The sequence below is a fragment of the Harpia harpyja genome, chromosome 9, assembly GCF_026419915.1.
Source record: "Harpia harpyja isolate bHarHar1 chromosome 9, bHarHar1 primary haplotype, whole genome shotgun sequence".
NCBI classification, from domain to species: domain Eukaryota; kingdom Metazoa; phylum Chordata; class Aves; order Accipitriformes; family Accipitridae; genus Harpia; species Harpia harpyja.
In genome coordinates this window covers 24,981,098-25,000,577 of record NC_068948.1, presented here as the reverse complement: position 1 = coordinate 25,000,577, position 19,480 = coordinate 24,981,098, and the positions used below count along the sequence as shown (strand labels likewise).

Sequence of the window (19,480 nt, the reverse complement as noted above, 5' to 3'; positions counted from 1 at the left end):
GTACTGCGCATGCGCCGTCGTGCCGGATGGTAGGGGAGAATCGGGCTCCTCGGGGGGGTGGAGGCTGCTGATACCGGAAGTAACGTTTGGCAGCTTCCGGCTTGGAGCACACACACGCACCCCCCCTTTCCCCCTCTTTTCTCCTCCTTCTCCCCAAGAACCGGGGTCGCGGCGAGCCCCGGGCCTCGGTGAGTGCGGCCTGCCCGAGGGGGGCTGTGGGGGAGGGGAACTGGGCTGGGGGACAGCGGGGATGAGGGGGGCTGTGGGGCAGGGGGGGAGTGGGGGGGGCTGTGAGGGGACGTGGGGGGTAAAGAGGGGTCTGTGGGGCAGGGGATCGTGGGGTGGGAGGTGTTGGGGGACTGCGTGGCGGTTTTGGGGTGAGGAGGGCGATGTGGGGCAGGAGGGTGCGGGCAGGGAGGTGAGGGGGAGCGGGGGGGAACACTGAGGTGAGGAGGGGGCTGTGGGGCAGGAGGAATTGGGGTGAGGACTTTGTGGGGGGGACGGTTGGGGTGAGAAGAGAGCGTGAGGAGGTCCCCACGCGTAAGGTGTGGGGTTTGTTTTGAGGTGCAGGCGGCGGGGCTGTGGGGCAGGGACTTCTATAGGCCGAGGGGTTGATGGAAACTTGCAAATATAAGGGAGTTATAGGGTGTAAGAGAGAGCGTAAGAGCATTAGGAGTGGGGGACTGGAGAGGTTGATGGGGGTTCGGGGTTGCAGGGGGGCTGTGGTGGCACTGGGGTGGGGTGCTGACAGTGGCTGTTTGGGTGATGGGGGTGCGTTTGGCAGGGGGCAGGCGGTCACTGGGATGGGAGTGCAACTGGGAGGTGTCGGTGGGCTGTGGGCTGTCTTTGCATCTGTAGGGCTGGAGGAAAGTGTGTGGGGTTGTGGCCAGGGGTGGCCTGGGTGCAGCTGGGAGAGAAATGTGGGCAGGGGGAGCTGAACGGTGCTGGAGCAGGGTGACGGGAGAGAGGAGGGGGGTGTGGGACCAGGGCTGGCAGAGGAGCAGGAGGTGAGGGGGGAGCTGGAGACGAGGGTGTGCTTAGTACAGACAGGGAGACTGAAGGGAGAGGTGAGAGTGGGGAGCACTGTGGGAAGGAGGAAGGTGTCTGTAAGTGGTGCTGACAGGGGACAGACTTCAAAGTCATGGAGACCGGATGTATTATCGCCACGCCCAGCTCAAAGGGAGATGCAGGGTCTGCAGGCCTGGATAGAGGAAACAGCTGGGGCCATCCTTGGGGCTGGATGTTATAACGTTCCTTAAACACCATAGGCAGGGGAGGACAGGAGCTCTTCTGGGCTGCTGCCTGAAGGTGAAGTTGTGGGACAGATTGGGAGAGGCATCGGCATGGTTCTCCTCCCAGGCAAGGCAGAGGGTTGGGAACTGCTCCACAGATTTTGCGGAGGAAATGGCACTGAGGTGGTGAAGTGTAAGTCTCCGGCATTCAGTGGGTTTGGAGAGTCTGTGCAGAGATCGGAGGAGATGTCAGGAATCCCTGGTTGTCCTGGAATGAGTTTGCTTGCACTTTGGTTATTTTTGGCTCCTTGTGATGTTATCTTAACAACATATATAATGTTTTCTTCCTGACTAGCTTTCAAAAAATTGAGCGTATGTTCTTGCGAGCGCTGTGCCTCAGGGGATGGGCTACAGCAATAGGGTTTCACCAGCCTTTTCTCACGTCTTTGTGGTGTCAGGTGCAGCAGAAATGGATTCCCAGGAGATCAAAGAGCTGCAGCAAGAAGTGATGGAGGAGCTGGGAATCTCCATGGAGGAGCTCCAGGATATCATCGACAAAGAGCTGGAGAAGTTTGAGTGCGTGAAGCAGAGGAAGCAGCAGCTGGAGGAGCTGGAAATGTGCGTGAAACAGAAGGAAGAAGAGGTGGCTCGCGTTGACCGGCTCTTTGATGATGCTTCAAGGTGGGTGCGCTTGGAATCGCAGCCACGTGTCAGAGTTGGGCCTCAGAGCAGAGGAGGGGGAGATCATTTGATGAGTGCTGCCCATTTCCCTTCAGTGTAGACTGACGCTGTGATTCTGCATCGGTTCATTTGTGTGTGGTTATTGAGGGATAATTAAAATTACTCCCCTGTGGTTTTAAATCCTTCATGTGAATACTCTTCCCTCACCTCATCATGGTTGTATTTAATTAGCAGCTCCCCAGCGGTCGGTTCCTATTTCTTTCTGCAGTATTGTGGGATGTACAGCTGGGCTCACCTTGTCTTTTCCTGTTTCTGCCCTTCTCCTTTTTTTCCCCAGAGCCATTGATAAATGCGAGATGTTGGTGAAGGATCTGTACTCCAAGCTGGGCCTCCAGTACCGTGAGAGCAGTTCTGAGGACGAGGACTTGGCTGCCAAGCCCATGGAAGTGATTGAGATCCCAGATGAGGACGACGATGATGTCATGAGTATCGATTCAGGCTGGAAACACAGTTCAGTATCTCATTGCACCACATGGTACTGAGGGGAGGGATGGAGATCTGAGCGTGTCCTGGAGGAGCATGGGAATGAGAGGGATCACAATAAGGATATTGTAAAGTTGGCCATAAGCTACACTGGTCCATAAGCAGGAGAGGATCAGGTAGGAAATGCCGTTAGCTCGTGAGGAACATCGCCGCTTGCATGGTCTGCCAGGGCCCCTAACTATTGTGCGGTTCCTGGAGTCCCAAAGTGGGACTTCTCCGTTTTGCCACCTGCCTGACTGTTGTCCCCATCAAATGCTGCCCCTGCAGGGAAGCTGCCCGTGCAGCGTGTTGTGCATCTAGAAAGGGTGGCTTAGTAAAAGCCTTGCTTGAGCTGATTTCTTGACAGGGACAGAGGAGGTTTTTGAATGGATGCTTTTCTCTGTTCCCTCTTCTTTCGGTGACTTAACTAGGATGGGTTTTTTCCTCCCCAAGATGTTTTAAACTACTTTTTTTCTCTTTAATCACAGGCGATAGTAGTCCCAGAATTGCAAAGGATCAGACTCTGGTGAGTTGGAAAACACCTGACTACAGTGTACTTCTGAAGCAGGGTTTTACTGGAACACTTAGGACAGCATTGTATTTGGTGCAAAAAAGAAACGGTTCTTCATATTTTCTTTCTCTTTCCTTCCCTTCAGCTGCGGGAGGCCATGGCTGCAATGAGAAAGTCTGCCCAGGATGTTCAGAAATTTATGGATGCCGTGAACAAGAAAACAAATGCCCAGGATGCACAAAAAGGTCAGATTATGAGAGCTTCCTGGGGGTGACTGACGTGGGCTGGTGCCTGTGTGTGCCCTTACCTTGGTCCTGTCTGCATCTTACACCCGGTGGTTTTCTTTCTGAAAAAGAAAATAACTATTCTGTTTCCCTGCTGGAAAGACCCATTAGGATATATTGACTCCAAATTCCTATTTTTCTTAAGGCCTTTCCAAAAGCAGATACAAGTGGTGCAGTTTCCATACCATGAAAGCTTTTTAATGTTGTTTAAACCTCACTTGCTGATTACTCCATCCAGTAAAACCGAGGCACTTAAGCTGACTGAGGTAAAGGAAAGCAAGAACGCCTCCTGTCTCAGGTCCGACGCATTCTTCCAATTGCGTACATAGGAGAGGGAGCCTTTGGGCAATTTCTAACTTACCTTTTATTGTTGTTCCTTGGGTAGATGCACAAACCCCTCAGGAAGCTCCTGGTACCCTGCAGCCCGTTGGCCCTGCAGCAGCTGGGAGTGATCTCAGCAATGACGGTGATCTGAACGTTGGCATGAGGATCCTGGGCAAGAAAAGAACCAAAACGTGGCACAAAGGAACTCTAATTGCAATCCAGACCGTCGGTATGTCCCGTGCTTGATGCTGTGACTCAGTGCTTGTGGCTTTCACTGAGCTTTGGGTGGGTAATGTTGATCAGGCTTAGAGCAGGTCCCCTCCCGTGTCAGAGCACCTAGTGTCACCTGGAAAGAGTTGTGAAAGCAACACATCTCCACTATAATATTTCACCTTCCAAATTAATTTCTGAAAGGCTTTCAAATAAGTTCTGAACTTGGATCAGAATGGTATAGGGTATCGGACTTCTTGTATGAAATCACCTGGCTTGATTTATCTTGCCGTGTTGAAATGTCTTTCAGGTGCTGGAAAGAAGTACAAAGTGAAATTTGACAATAAAGGGAAGAGTTTGCTTTCTGGCAATCACATCGCTTATGACTATCACCCCTCGCCTGAGAAACACTATGTTGGCAGCAGGGTTGTGGCAAAATACAAAGATGGGAATCAGGTTTGGCTGTATGCTGGCATTGTGGCTGAAACCCCAAACGTGAAGAATAAAGACAGGTATTAATTCTCTGTAGTCATGTACCCCTCTCTCTTCTTTTTTTCTTTTTGTTTGTTTGTTTTGTTTTTAGGAAAAAAAGAAAAGAAAAAAGGTATATTGGTGTATTTGGTATTGTGGGACCTAAATTCTTTTTTGCCCTTTCCAGGGACATAGCTTTGAATGTTGTTTCTTCAGTCTTTCTTATCTCTGAAAGCTCTGGGTGGAGCTTCCATTCTATTACTCATGTCCCTGAGTCAGAAATTATATCTGGTAATTCATTCAAATTATCATACAAATGTAAGTCTGCACTGCTCAAGGCATAAAACTTAGTGTTAGGAAATATGAGCCCTAGAAGCATTTAGGGCTAGGAGTGTTGCCAAAGCGCTTAAGGAGAAGAAACAGCAGGTCTAAAGCAGCATTTTCAGTCACATATAAATAAGGGGCAGGGCTGCTTCGATGTTGTGGTTTCGGCTTGTGATCTTTCTGGGAAGATTCATAAAGGGTATAATCACCCTGTTTGTTTCGAATGTGGATCTGCCGTAAATGCCTAATTGCATCAAGTTCTATCTGATACACGTTTAGTAACTGAAAATGAACTGCATTTATTACTCGTATTGCAAATTTACTCCTCCTGGCTAGGCTGGCTGTAATGCTGATCTCTCATAATGCAACCTTTATACGGTTCCATATCCTGAAGTTGTTATTCAGAGGCACGCAGCGCTAAGCAGGTGCCATATCCAGCCTTGTGGGTATCGCCTTCTGAGCTCCCGGCCCCCACAGGCACTGGGACTCTCTCCTGTCTGCAGGTGGAGCCCTGGAGGTGTCCCACAGCTCCCTCCCTGTGCTGCTGTTCAAGTCACAGTGTGCAGCCTCTGCTGCTGCTTTGTCCCAAAGGTTCCAAAAAGGTCTTTTCTAGCAGAGATTAGGAGCAATTAAAAACTGTCTTTTTTCTTCCCTTACCTCCTGTGGCTGAGGCACAGATGGAATCTGGAGCTGAGGAAAGAGGGCCTGGCTGTGCTATGCTGCTGGGAAGCCTTTGGGCAGCCTCTCTTGTCTTTGGGAGCACAGGGATAGCTCAGGGCTGGGGGAGAGCTGTTCTGAAAGAACCGAGGGAAGTGGTGGTACTGCAAAGCTCATAATCTCCTGGCAGAAGCGATTGCTTCATTCTGTCTTCACCCACTGTATGATTTGAGGGCCTTTGGGACTGGCAGGAGAAACAGGAGGGGTGCTCCACTTCCATTATATGATGTGAAGCTGCATTTTATTCAGCTGCATTTCTAATTCCAACTTCCAACGCTGCTGTTCACCAGGTTCCTGATCTTCTTTGATGATGGCTACGCTTCGTATGTCAAGGAGTGGGAGCTGTACCCGATCTGCAGGCCACGTGAGTGATCTCTGCCCCTCCTGCGTCCTGATGCTGAAATTGTATGGAGAGCCTTTGGGTATATGACAGAGCCTGGCTCAAAAGACAGGGGACAGACTGCGTGTCCTCTCCAGTGCTGTGCCTGTAGACATTTGCATATGAAGCTGGAGGAAGTAGTGGTTTATTACTGGCAGAGTGAGTGTGCTGTGACTTCTTGCACTCTGGGTGCATTAACATGGCTGGATGCCCTACCACCAAAAATCTGGCCACTCGGCATTGCTGCTTTATTGTTCTTAGGTAAAAATCCATCTGGGATCTCTTTAAAAAAGAATTAAAGATTCTCTTTGTAAGAGTCTTTCCTCCTCTTCCCTTTCTCCCATCCATCCTTTTCTGAACAGTGAAAAAGACCTGGGAAGACATAGAGGATGTTTCCTGTCGTGATTTCATTGAGGAGTACATCACGGCCTACCCCAACCGTCCCATGGTGCTGCTGAAGAATGGCCAACTGATCAAAACAGAGTGGGAAGGGACCTGGTGGAAATCCAGAGTGGAAGAAGTGGATGGCAGTCTGGTCAAAATCCTTTTCCTGGTAGGGCAATTTCCTTTCTCCCATTAGAGAGGGAAGACGGGCTTAAATTTGAGTTGGAGGCGGGGGGGGGCTGACTCTGTTGGGCTGATCAAGTCCAGTTTCCTTGCTAATGTCAGACAGGGTCCTGGAGCAAGCAGGTATTTTGCTTAGTAGGTAGACTGCCAATTTCTACTGTGTGCTGATGTGATGGTGAGACTCTTCCACTTGCATGACAAAAGCTTCAAAAGCCTTTTAAAGCATTTCACGTGTGAAACTTTAAAGTGGTAGATGAATAAGAAGCAAAATCCTTCACCTGCATCATCATTCTATCCTGGTCCCTTTCTTGATGTAAACACCTAGCCATGTCTACTGTCCAAATACAAGTGCTCGTTTGAGAAGCAGGAGAGAAACTGAGCAGAAGCTGCGATAGTCGGCTTGCTCATATTGTACAAATTGCAGAAAGGGAGCAGACATTAGTATCTGTGCCCGCTTGGCTGCCTTCCTGTCTAGATAACTGCTTGGCCACTGGGGCTGCGGAAGACATTGTGTGCTTGCAAATTTAACCTCCCTGTCTTAGAGCAGATTCAGTTTGTGCTGAGGAGTTAGCTTGTCCCGTGAGGGAGTCTGGTTTCTCCAACAGTGCCTCGTTAGTCAGTTGTTGGGCTAAGAATAGAACTGTGTTTGAGGTTTGAGGTCTTGGTATTGGACCTCTTTCTAGATTCGGTTTGTATTCAGTGTTCCCCCAGATACGATGAATTACTGCCTTTGTCCTCTCTTGGCTGCATGGTCTTTCAAGAGCCTTCAGGTCAATGCTTTGCCTCCTTTCCATTTGATTCTGCTCACCGTAAAAGCACACTGCTGTCTCCCAGGCTTGTATGGTACCCCTGGAAGTTCTTGCTGTAGGTGCTGTGAGCGTTGCCTTCTCCTTACTGCAGGATGACAAACGTTGTGAGTGGATTTACCGAGGTTCCACACGCCTTGAGCCCATGTTCAGCATGAAAACTTCCACAGCCTCCACCCAAGAAAAGAAGCAAAGTGGACAAGCAAGGACTCGTCCCAATGTTGGTATGTGGCATCTTTTTGTTTTAATTTGTATCCTGGAATTTGAATGAACGCATTGTGGGTTGGCGGGGGCGGGTGGGTTGTTTTGGGTTTTGGTGGGGTTTTTTTAGCAGAACTCCTGGAGATTTAAGATTTACAGTAGGCTTTTTCTCCTGGCATAAAGATGCCACAAAACCAGACTGCAGTTGTGTGAAGCAGCCAGAATCTGTTTGGGGTGACTGGCTGTGACTCAGAGCTCAGCCAGTGACCCAGTGTTAACTGCAAATACCTCTGTTCTGGTTGCCTTCAGCGGCTAAATCAATATTTTGTGGCTAGTGCAAGAAACTTTGGCTGATGGTGGAGGCTTTTCCTGTTGATACTTTGCTTTCTCCCCTTCCCCACTAGGTGCTGTCAGGAGCAAAGGGCCTGTAGTACAATATACACAAGATTTAACAGGAGCTGGTACCCAGTACAAACCTTTAGAGCAAATGCAGGCGGCCTCGCTGGCTGCACAGTCCGTTTCTCCACAGCCTGCTGAGATGGAGTAAGTACTTGAGTCCATTCTCTGCTTCCACCACTACCTCCTTTGCGTTTCATCTCCAGTGCTCAGCTTTTTCAGGCACCACCCTTTCTGTGTAGAGGAATCCTCAGGTGCAGGTTTCCTCCATGACTAGGCTTGTTTCCTGGTTACACAAATCAGTTTTAGTCATGCTTCTGGGGGAAACTATAGATAAAGGCTGCTGGATGAGTAATTGGGGGCGGGAGAGCTGACAGCCCAGCACCCCCTGAGCCAAATGCCATGTTCTTACTCAGGGCTGAAGCTTCGCGCTTGATTTATTTCCGAGTTAGAACGTTTGCTCCTTCTCTTCTGAAAATCTGAATTGCTCCCTCGTGTCACGATCCAGGCACTGGCCCCCGGCTGCCTTGTATTCCTCCACTTGGACTGACCTGCTCGCAGACCTCAATGACTTACGAGGCACTGAGAACTCAGGATCAGTGGTTGGTCTCAGTGGTCACGGACCAAGCCTGGTAAAGCTAAGCCACGACCAAGTCGCACACATGCCTCCTGCCACCAGGGGCCCAAGCGGGACGTTTTCGGAGGTGTGGGCTAGTGCTGAAGGAGGCCTGGATGAAGGAGGAACTCGGCCTTGCGATGAAGGGAGCATGTTGGAGAACACCAGGGTACCTGGGCACGGGCTCAGGGACTTTAATAACTCTCTAGGGGAGAGAGATGCTGCCGCGGTTCAGTTCTGTCATCACTGTGGATTTCCCATCCGAATTTGTGGACGCCTGGCCCCCTGCCAGCATGTCTTCTGCTGTGACTGTGCCTTGTCACATGGGCAAACGGGAGAAAGGAGATGTCCTAGCTGTAAGGAACCTGTGCAGCAAGTAAATCTTTATTCACCGGATGCTCTCTAGGTGTAGCAGTGTCTAAGAAGCCCTGCCTGCCCCCAGCCTCCAGTCTCAGAGGGGGTTCCTCTCCCAAGTACCAGTGTAGTATGACCCATTGTGCCCCTGGATGCGGGTGCTGACTTGGAAATGCTCCTCCTGTGCCATTCTGACCAAGACTTGAGAATTGAAGCCATAATAGCCTTGTTCCTTATCTCTTACATACCCGAGAAGAGAGGCCGATGCTGAAGGAGGTCTGCTCCAGCATGAGAAATGCAACACTGGCTCCTCTGCCGTCAGTCTAGGGCCCCACTTGTGAACAGAGGAAGAGCTGGGCTGTTGCCCTAACACTAGGGCACCCTGAGCTGTCGAGGGTGTAGGAAGGATGTGCAATGACACGGCATGAAGACAATAAAGTTGGACTGCAGCAATCAGCCAGCCTGCAGTCTCGCTGGCTGCTGAATCTCTCCTTTTCCATTTAACAGTCCCCACAGAAGCTTTGACTTTAGGATCTTGTTTTCAGGTCTAATGCAAGCAGACACTACAGCCGTTTCCCTGCCCTGCTGTTAAATAGTGAACTGCTTAAAGACAACTGTTTTTTAACATTGACTGAAGGCAGTGTACTATATCCATGTCCCTGCTGTTCCACGAATATTGTTGGGTTAAAAACACATTGGTTTTAGCTTATTAAAACTGGGAGAATGGTTTCTTCACTCTGGTGTTTTGTTTACTCTGAGGAAGGCCCAGTATTCTTCCCTCTCTAGTCTCACTTTCAAGTTCCAGGTGCCAGGGAGCTGCTGTTGGCCATTTCTGCCTGTTTAAAGCCCGCTGATGGAAGCTTTTTTCTCTTGCTCTTGAATTTTGAAGTGTGTGTTAACACCTTGCTTTTAAGGCAGATGTTTGCAGAAACAATTGCCCCCTCCTGCTGTCACTGTCTCCTCCCTTTCTGCCCTGATAACATAAGTTACGTTCTTCCACTTGCGGGAAAAACAGTGGCTGGTTTGGGGTGTTCTTCTGTTTAGTCGGTATAAATGGATTGAAAACCTCCATTATTGTTTTCTCAGAATGTGAGGGCAGAGTCTTCCAGGTGCCTCCCACCTTCCCAATGCTGTGCGTTGGGCTGCAGAGGTGTTTGGGAGCCCCTCACAGCCCTTTTGTCAGTGATGTTATTACATTCCCTTGTACAATCTTATCTTGTTACTTGCTATGGAGAAGAGACTCCTCTGTACTTCTTGTTCCTCCCACTGCTCAGTACTGTTGCACTGATTGAGCCTCTGTAAACTCTTGTTTCTGCTGTTGCAGAGGTTTTTTCATGTACTGGTTTGTCTGGCTTCCTGAAGTGAAGGCCTTGGACATCATCATTACACTCTCTCCCACTCCCATGCCTCGCTTCCAAATAGCAGTATGTCAGGACTTACTTTTAAATGTAGCTGAGTTCTGGCATTTGGTTGGGGTTGTTGCGGGATCACTGTAGCACAAGGAGTCAGAAATGAGCTGATTTTCACACTCGTTAGGAAAAAATCTGCTTGGCTTCTCTTGGATGGGGCGCTGTTGCTGACTTCTGCGGGGGAATGTTATTTTGACTGCCCCTGTCTGTCTAAATCCTACCAGTTGTGTGAGCATATGCATCTTGCAAATCGCCTCCTTTCTTCCCTTGTGCAGATGCTCTGACAGTCAGCTGGCCCAGTCAAGAAAGCAAGTGGCCAAGAAAAGCACTTCCTTCCGTCCTGGCTCCGTAGGCTCTGGGCAGTCATCACCTTCTTCACCTGTCCTAAGTGATACACCTCCGGCGGGAAGGACTGGTGCATCCCAGCAGCATCGGTAAGCAAAGCTTGTTCATCCCTGCATCCTTGTGAGAGTTTGGGATGCTGGTACAGATTTGGGGCTTGTTTGGTTTAGTGCAGGTCTATTTTGTTATGGACTGACACCTTTATTTGCCAGCTTGTTACGTCCTGAGCATTTGTCTTCCTCTTGCCTTGTTCTCCCTCCCAGACAACTGTTTGTTACGTTTTGTTGGTGGATTTTGCTTGGAGGGTCTCTTATCAGTTCTGACCAGAACTTACCCCAGTGGGACCCTGGCCAAAGCCTCTGATCCTGCTTGTTTTTAGAGGACTCCTGTTACTACAGGCTTTCCAGGGTCAGGGGGAAGCTGCTATTAACATCAATCTGCAGGTGGCTTTTCCACAGTGGTTGCTTTGTGGCAATCGATGCACAGCACAGAAGCTGTTGATCCCAGTTCTGAGACCACAACCAGCTTGCACTTCTTTTTGCTTCCCTAGTTCTGATTTGGGGGTTTTTTTGTGTTCTCTGCTGCTGGTAACACTCCCTTTGGGGCCTGCCCAGGCTTGCTCCCCAGGGATGTTGGGATTTGTGTCTAATTGGACTAAGCAGCAAAGCCAACAGTGTCCCAGTGTGTAACTAGCACCTGCTTTGATAGGAATTAAGGGCCTAAAATCCCTTTGCAGTTTGAGGAGAAAGCACCACTCTTCCTTAAGCCGCAGTTGCTCAGTGTATCTCTTTTCCTGTAACAGGCTCTCCAGTTGCCAGGCAGGCAGTGGCACAGCGCAGGCCTTCCACGGCATGATGGACCGCGTGCCCAACGAGCCCTCTTACCGAGCCCCGCTGGAGAAACTCTTCTACCTGCCGCACGTCTGCAGCTACACCTGCCTGTCCCGCGTCCGTCCCATCCGCAGCGATCAGTACCGCAGCAAGAACCCCCTGCTCATCCCGCTGCTCTACGACTTCCGACGGATGACAGCCCGCCGACGGGTTAACCGCAAGATGGGCTTCCACGTCCTCTACAAGACGCCCTGTGGGCTGTGCCTGAGAACCATGCAGGAGATCGAACGCTACCTTTTTGAGACGGACTGTGACTTTCTGTTCCTGGAGATGTTCTGCCTGGACCCGTATGTGCTGGTGGATCGCAAGTTCCAGCCCTACAAACCCTACTACTACATCGCAGACATTACCAAGGGCAGGGAGGACGTGCCGCTGTCCTGTGTCAACGAGATCGATAACACCCCGCCTCCGCAGGTGGCCTACAGCAAAGAACGCATCCCTGGCAAAGGGGTTTACATTAACACCAGCTGGGAGTTCCTCGTGGGCTGCGATTGCAAAGATGGCTGCAGAGACAAGTAGGTGACCCCTTGTGTGTTGCTGAGCCTGGAGGGTGGGGGACGGCACACTGCCTGCCCTGATAACAGCCCAAGGTGGATCTGCTCTGGACTATAAGCCCACGCAGCTCTGGTCGGTTGCAGGTTTGACTCCAAGTCAAGCCCTGTGTGCCCATCTCTGCATATACGCATGCAGAAAGTTGAGCTTTCTTTTCCTTTCTGCAAAACCGGTGTGTAAAACTAACTTCTGGGGCATGGGTGGGTTTTTCTGTGTGTGTCTCTAGATCAAAATGTGCCTGTCACCAGCTGACAGTCCAAGCGACTGGCTGCACCCCGGGCGGGCAGATCAACCCCAATTCAGGATACCAGCACAAAAGGCTGGAAGAATGCCTCCCAACAGGGTAAGTAAAGCTGCGTCTTCTCCTTCCCTTACAAATACCAGCCCCAGAAACTTGGCCTCTGATGCTATCAGAGAGGCAGTATTTCCCAGAGCTAAGTGCAGATACTGAAAACCTGCCTCTGTTCTTGATCCATCTGCTAATGTGTGGCCCGGGATCTCTGTGCATTACCGTAATACCTGGCAACTACGCTTTCCCTGTTCTGCTGAGCTTTAAGTCACTGCTGCAAGTCCCTTTGCATCATTACTGGTATAACACCAAGTCTTGGGATATTGCTTTATCAAGGAAGATGTCACTGTTGTTTCTTTCAGAGTTTACGAGTGTAACAAGAGGTGCAAGTGCAACATTAACATGTGCACCAACCGCTTGGTCCAACACGGGCTCCAAGTCCGCCTGCAGTTATTCAAGACGCAGAACAAAGGCTGGGGCATTCGCTGCCTCGATGATATTGCTAAAGGCTCTTTTGTCTGCATTTACGCAGGTAGGATCTCACCCTGCTGAAAAGCAGGTAGAAGCCTCTTAGTTTTGAAACAGGTGCTGTGAATGAAAAGCCTCTGTTGAGCCAGTGCTCTTCCCAGTGGTCACATATACTCAGATATGAATCTGCTTTGTTTTGGTTAAGGGTGGGGGGAATAAGTATTTGAAAAGATCTGGTTGTGTCAAGCTTGTGTCAGGCCTGAGATCTAGGCTTTGTTTATTGCAAAATGCAAAACCCAGCAGAATGGGTGTGAAGCTCTTCCTGTGCTCATTAAGGGGACAGGAAAGTGAAGACTTAGATGGTAAACTTGCAGCACTTTGATTTCCTGATTGATGCCCCTCCCTTGCTCAACTCTGAAACAAGATGCTGCAGAAATCTGTGTCTGCAGTGCCAGTGTCCAGAGAAGTGCTCAGATCCCCAAACCTGTTTCTGCACACTGAGGATGAATCAACAGATACCTGCTTCCTGTTTACATCAAACCAGTTGCTGGTGCATCGGCACAAACCAATAAAATGCAGAAGTTGCGCAGTATGGTTGTGTTAATTCTGAAATGAAACTAACCATGGGCATTGCCTGAGTTCTGGTGCCCTGGTTTCTTGCCCTTAATATTGCCTCTGCGCTACACCCTCACCTCGAGCCCTTCAGAGGAAAAGCAGTCACTCTATTTGAATTGCTGTTGAAAGATTTCCTTGCTGGAAGCCTAGATGTTAGCAAGGGCCCACTTTAGATCAGCCTTTAGATCAAACCTGCTTCAGATTTTCATTAGCTCGAGTATCAGGGTAATACATTGTCCTTTCCCAGCCCAGCTTTGGAATAAGTTGGTGTCAGTCCTGTTTGCTCCTCAAGGAGCCTTTGGGGAGGATAAAATTTATGGGATAGGAATGTCATCACGGAAAACTCACACTTAGTTTTCTATTCCCCCCCCCAGGGAAAATCCTCACGGATGACTTTGCCGACAAAGAGGGGTTAGAGATGGGTGACGAGTATTTTGCAAACCTGGATCACATTGAGAGCGTGGAGAACTTCAAGGAGGGCTATGAGAGCGACGCAAAATGCTCTTCTGACAGCAGCGGGGTGGACCTCAAGGACGAAGAGGAGGACAACACAGGCACTGAGGAGCAGGAGGAGTCCAATGAGGACAGCTCTGACGACAACTTCTGCAAGGACGAGGACTTCAGCACCAGCTCAGTATGGCGCAGCTATGCCACGCGACGGCAGACCCGGGGCCAGAAGGAGAATGGGCTGTCGGAGACAGCCTCCAAGGACTCAGGGCTCACCCGGCAAATCAGCCACGATGAGATGGCGGTGGCTGCCTCCTGTAAGCTGCCGGTGTCGGAGGAGACCTCCAAGAACAAAGTGGCCTCGTGGCTGAGCTCCAACAGCATGTCTGACAGCTTCCAGGACAATGACAGTGCCTCCTCCTTCAAGATGAGTGAAAGCGGCGAAGCCAAGGCCAGCAAAACAGAGCTCCCATGTGAGAGAGAGAAAGCCTGTGCTGCTGCCCCGGGTGACCTGGATGGAGAGTCAAAGGCATTGAAGAAAGATGTAAGGGAGGGCTGTGGGACTGGCAGATGAGTATTGCCCCCTGCCCTGGGGGCGTGGATGAGGAAACGGAGACACAGAGGTGCTCCTCAGCCGTGCTCTTGCTGGAATGGCTTTTCTACCCATACAACATGACTAGGTGGACCATGGTGCTGTGTGGTGTCCCCTTGCCCTGCTTACTTGGCCTTTGCCCACTGTGGCGGGGTAAGGAGGTGCCTTTCCCCTTCCTGAGGGAAGTTGTGGCACAAGAGACTACAAAGAAGTTGCTCAGCATGAGCTGAGCTAAAATCCCTCCTGCCCTGGGTGCTATGTGCCTGTGCAGCCCTGAGAGAGGGAGCCACCGCCTGCCGGGGGTACCTGCGGTGGTGTGGAGAGGGCTCAGACAGGGCTGGGGACAGCAGGGAGATGGAGGTGGTCTCTGTCCACCCCCTGCTCTGGAGAGGGGACTTGGAGACCCACTGTGTGGGATGTGGAGGGTGGGAGACCTGTGGTCATAACTTGGCCCTTCTGGAGCACCCCCTGGACTGGGTGTCACACTGAGCAGTGGGGACGCCTGGCCTCTCACTCCCGGGCTGGTGTTTGGGGAGCATTTCCACAGAAGCGCTGAAAGTGCTCCAAAAGGGAGAGATTTTAATCTGTACTTTTCCCCTCCGCAGGAACCTGAAGATCCAACCAAAATTCCTGGGTAAGGTTCCTTAAATTGTATTTTCCTGCTTTTTATTTCCAAATATCATTCTGAATGAATTGCTGCAACTCTAGGGCTGCCCCTCAGCTCTATTAATGCCACTGCCAGAGTAAACTGGGAGGTTGCAAGGGTTTGGGCTGTGCCCCAATGGCAAATTAAACGCTTGGAGCTGATGGCAGTCTTGTCCAGCTCTCAGCTTTCCTCTCTCTCTGCCTGGCCTGCAGACAATCTCCCTGGAGATGCAAGCATGACCCGCTCTCATCCTTACCCCACAGGCTAAGCGACTTGGGAAGGATGTATGGCTACAACCCGAGCCCTCCCAAACTGGAAGGGATCCGCAGGCCGACGAGCAAGACCGCCCTGCTGCAGAGCAGACGGCATTCTCTTGCCCCACAGCCCCCCACAGATGTAAGTGGTGATCCTTCGGGCTTCAGACATGGGCTGGGAGGGGTGGGCCTGGCTCTGCCTCAACACCAAACTGGTTTGATGAAGACCTTGAACCTTACTTTGGGTTGTTTATATGCCACTTTCATTCCCAGTTGAGCACCAGCGCAGGGCTTGTGGTTCGTAGTTGTGATTTCCTGGGGGAGCAGTTGATTTTCTTCAGACAGTGGGGGTCTTTCATGGTTCTGAAAGCCCAAAAAAAAAGAGGACAGCATGGGGTTTGGGCCATGTGTTATAATGGGATGTAGCACCTTGGTTCACATACCAGCACACTAGGCACCCCTTGCTCAGCAGAGCCAGGTCTAGGAAGCTATCCTGGGGGACGGTCTTTGATTTTTGGGATCTTCTCCCTTCCTTGTGAAACCCAGAGCACCTAATGGTGCAGGCTCATGAGTCTCTGGCAGTCTGGGTGCTGCAGGACTAACCAGCCCCCTGAAACCCCACTGCTATTTCAGACATTGGCCTGCGAGATGGGGTTTCTGTCCAGTTCCAGCTCTGATCGCAGTGTCCACATGTGTGATCCACTTCAAAAGGGCTTCCTGGGGGACAGAGGTCCTCTGCTAGAAGAGAGCAAAATACTACTGGGGAAAAAGGGACCCCTGAGCATCGCTTGGAGAGCGATGAAGCAATGCTCTCCCCTGATCCAAGCTGCACTCAGGAGCTGTTAATGCCTTTCTACAGGATGTGTTGACCCTGTCGAGCAGCACAGACAGCGAGGGGGAGAACGGGCAGCCGGTGGTGGGGCAGGCCCAGGGCACTACCAACGACAGTGATGACATCCAGACCATTTCCTCGGGCTCCGAGGAGGAGGAAGGGGACGACAAGAAAAACCCCTCATCTGGGTCAGGTGAGGACAGCTGGGGGAGGAACAAGGGCTGAAGGTGGAAAGTACAGAAGTACAGCAAGAAATTTTGGCCAGAAACCACCAAGAAGGGCTGATGAGGACATAGCAGCTGTGAACATGGTGCATCCTGCTCCAAGCACCTCTGAGCTTTGCCTAAGGACCAAGGTCTGAAGCTTCCCCAAGTGCTGTTTGAGACATAACTGCAAAACCCAGTCCTCAAGTACTAGAGATTTGTGGGTATCTAAAAAAAAACCAACTGTGAGGCTTATTGTGGGTCTCCAGGCTTCGCTGGGTCGAGCGGAGAGCTGGAAGATTCCCAGGAGCCATCCCAGGGTGGTATTTTAGATCTGAGCTGCATCCCTAAGGGGTTTATTACCCCTGTGTGAAAGAAGAGAGCATCGTGGGGCAGCAGCACTACTGTGAGGTTCTTCTTCTGGAAGATGCAGAGAGAATGCGGCAGTGTTTGCTCCTCTCTTGTGGCAGGTCCTGTGAAGAGGCAGGTGGCAGTGAAGTCCACCCGAGGCTTTGCCCTGAAATCCACTCACGGGATCGCCATCAAATCAACCAACATGGCAGCAGCCGACAAGGGCGAGAGCGCACCCGTCCGCAGAACCACCCGCCAGTTCTACGACGGAGAGGAGTCCTGTTATATCATCGATGCCAAGCTGGAAGGGAACCTGGGCCGATACCTCAATGTGAGTCACTGCCCTTGGCAGGGGATGAAAGGGGAATGGCCCTTGGCAGCTGAGAAGAAAAGGACATATTTGGGGTGACCTGTCCTTTCAGCGGGCCTGTTCCTACCCAAGACTAGATAAATACAGTAAAAAAAGGGGGAAAAGAGCAGGACGGGGAGGATGATCCACTCCCCCGGAGTGAAATGGGGCAGCTGCTCTGGCCCCGTGATGTGGTAAGCAGGATGATGGCTAAGTCAGTCCTTCCAGTGACCGTTACCTTTGTGAGCGTGGATCTTATGACTCATCCCTGGTTGTGCAGGCAGGGGAGGGAGTGTGTCCTGTTTCAGCAGGCTTACGCTGGATGCAGCGGACAAATCGGGAATGGTGCTTGTTCATAAAGGCTTGTGTTTATTGCTGGCTGGTTTGCATCCCTCCCCACACAGGAACTTGCTTACTGTGTTTGTCTCCGCTCCCCTTACAGCACAGCTGCATTCCTAACCTCTTTGTGCAGAACGTTTTTGTGGACACGCACGATCTCCGCTTCCCCTGGGTCGCCTTCTTCGCCAGCAAGTGAGTCCTGGTGCACTTGGGGAAGGGCTGCCCATTCACGGGGCTTGGTTGGACCCAGCTCCTTGGTCCGGGGCTGCGCAACTGGTCCGGGCTGGGCGTTTCCTACTCTTGGTAACCTCAGTCCCTGGTTTCACACCAGCCTGAGCGGGGAGAAGCCTGGAGATGAGTTGGGTGAGGACCTCTCTTCTGTGCTGGAGATTCTGGTGCAATTTGCACCAGTTTTAGACCTTTCCAAAGGGGAGAGCTAAGCACGGAGCAGCCGGCTGCCCAGCTTGTTCGAGTCGCAAACCTTGCAGGCACTGCGGGGCGGTGGTGAATCCCTGCTACGTGCCTCTTGGGCACCGCGAGTGTGGCATCTCCTCTGTGAAGCCCCACGGGAGTGATCCATCAGGGAACTTTGTCCCTTTGCTCGCTGTGGAGCCACAGGCAGCTGCGCTGGCTGCTCCACCCTTGCCCCAGGGGAAGCTGGACTGTGCTGCCCTGTCCAGAGAGGTCATAAGTAAGCGTTGCTCTATGCAGGCAGGAGGGCCAGCTTATCCTCCTTTTCACAATGGCCTCTTCTCCCATCCCGTGCTTTCTTTTTTACTTCCCAGGAGGATACGAGCTGGCACAGAGCTGACGTGGGATTACAACTACGAAGTGGGCAGCGTGGAAGGCAAACAGCTGCTGTGCTGCTGCGGGGCTGTCGAGTGCCGAGGGCGGCTGCTGTGAGCCCACCCACCTGATGCTCCTACCAGCTCCCTCTTGACCACAGGCTTGGTGCTGATTTTCCCTTTGTGAGGGTAAAGTTTCTTCCCAAGAGGTGGTTGTTTAATAGTAACTGTTACGAAGCTGAGCACAGCGGCTTTGAGTTCTCCTGGTCACTTGAAAATTACAGCGGCAGATGGACACAGAACAGAAACGTAACCTAGCACATGTGTGACCGCTGCGGTGGGGGGGTGGTGCCCAAACCTGATGCTGTGAGCTTTGCTTCTCTCCCTCAGCACCGCTGGAAAGGCCATTAGCGAAGCCGTTACCTGCCTGAGCCCTTGACAAGCAGCTGTTCCTGCTCTCTTCCAGCTCTCCATCAAATTTAAGACACAAAGCCCTGGGCATTGCTGCCAGTTTTCCAGCAGGAAACACTTCACCAAGACTTCAGTGAAGTGCTTCACAGTTGGGACTGAGCTGTTGATGTCCATGCAGCCTTGGGATAGGACTGGGAGGGAGCGAGGGTAGCGGAGGTAAATCCAGATTGGTCTACTCATACTGGGCTTATAGCAGTGACATAAATTTAAGTGGGGAAAAAAAAAGTCTTCAACTGTGATATGTTGTAAAGAATCTTTTCATTGTTAAAAAGCAATAAAGTATGTTTTTCTATTAAAAAAAAAAAAAGCTCTGAACTTCAGACACAGCCAACACCCTTGAAAGAGCAGGATTTAACCACTTCCTTCATCCTTGTTTCCACAGGGCTTGCAGGAAAACTGCCAGAGGCAGATGGGCCCAGGCAGGTTAAGATGTGCAGTGGCACAGGGAGGGTAACAAGGTCCCACAGGCATTTTCACCTTTCCTTCCTTCTAGCAAAACAAATACTCATGAAATCCTCCACTTGTTAAAACTAAAGAGAAGCTGGTTGAACTTCCCTTGCTATGTAGGCAGATTTGATGGCAGTTGCCTTCTCCCACCCTCCTAGGATCTAACCGTAGGCTCAAAATACAGAGTTTGGCTTAAAATATGGCACTGAATGGCAGTTGAGACAGCCTTGAACTTGACTCAATCAAACCAAACTTGATTTGGGCACCTGCGGATGGGGGCAGGGAAGGGCAGAGCTGCTGCAGGCAGCCAGGGAGGGTGGAGCTGCTGCCTGGTCTGGCTGCCGGACACAACACAAACCGACCGGCGGCACAAACCGAGCAGCGACACTACAAGTAAAACTTGCTCTTCCCACCCCCCCACCCCCCGGCAGTAACGCACAAATTCAAGCGTTGGGGTTTGGCTTTTTTGGTGGCAGGGCTCATAAACTTCACTAAACCCCTGTGAACAGGGGCTAAAAGAGGCAGATTTTTTTTTTACAAATTGGAATCAAATCTCCCCTCACCCACCAGCTGAAATGCAAAATGCCAGTCTGGGGGAGAGCTG

The 19,480-nt window shown here is 51.1% G+C and overlaps 1 protein-coding gene across 3 annotated transcripts; it reads left to right on the top strand.

Annotated features, from left to right (window-relative positions):
- Positions 1 to 18: 18 nt before the first annotated feature.
- On the top strand, positions 19 to 18,695 carry SETDB1 (SET domain bifurcated histone lysine methyltransferase 1). 3 transcript variants are annotated; one of them, XM_052796956.1, is made up of 22 exons: positions 19 to 188; positions 1,691 to 1,913; positions 2,251 to 2,423; positions 2,924 to 2,961; positions 3,092 to 3,191; positions 3,616 to 3,783; positions 4,075 to 4,276; positions 5,567 to 5,640; positions 6,018 to 6,208; positions 7,123 to 7,252; positions 7,634 to 7,772; positions 10,280 to 10,438; positions 11,149 to 11,751; positions 12,015 to 12,131; positions 12,440 to 12,609; positions 13,535 to 14,151; positions 14,805 to 14,833; positions 15,109 to 15,241; positions 15,959 to 16,124; positions 16,605 to 16,816; positions 17,277 to 17,365; positions 17,959 to 18,693. In XM_052796956.1, exons 2-22 carry the CDS (start codon positions 1,702 to 1,704, stop codon positions 18,074 to 18,076), a joined length of 3,840 nt encoding a protein of 1,279 aa, XP_052652916.1. In that variant the 5' UTR covers positions 19 to 188; positions 1,691 to 1,701; the 3' UTR covers positions 18,077 to 18,693. The 3 variants fall into 3 exon arrangements, with proteins under 3 accessions (XP_052652916.1, XP_052652918.1, XP_052652917.1); XM_052796957.1 differs by lacking the exons at positions 19 to 188; positions 1,691 to 1,913; positions 2,251 to 2,423; ... (3 more) ...; positions 4,075 to 4,276; positions 5,567 to 5,640 and adding an exon at positions 5,692 to 5,916 and having other exon boundaries at positions 17,959 to 18,695; XM_052796958.1 differs by lacking the exons at positions 10,280 to 10,438; positions 11,149 to 11,751; positions 12,015 to 12,131; ... (6 more) ...; positions 17,277 to 17,365; positions 17,959 to 18,693 and adding an exon at positions 8,134 to 9,324 and having other exon boundaries at positions 44 to 188.
- Positions 18,696 to 19,480: the final 785 nt, after the last annotated feature.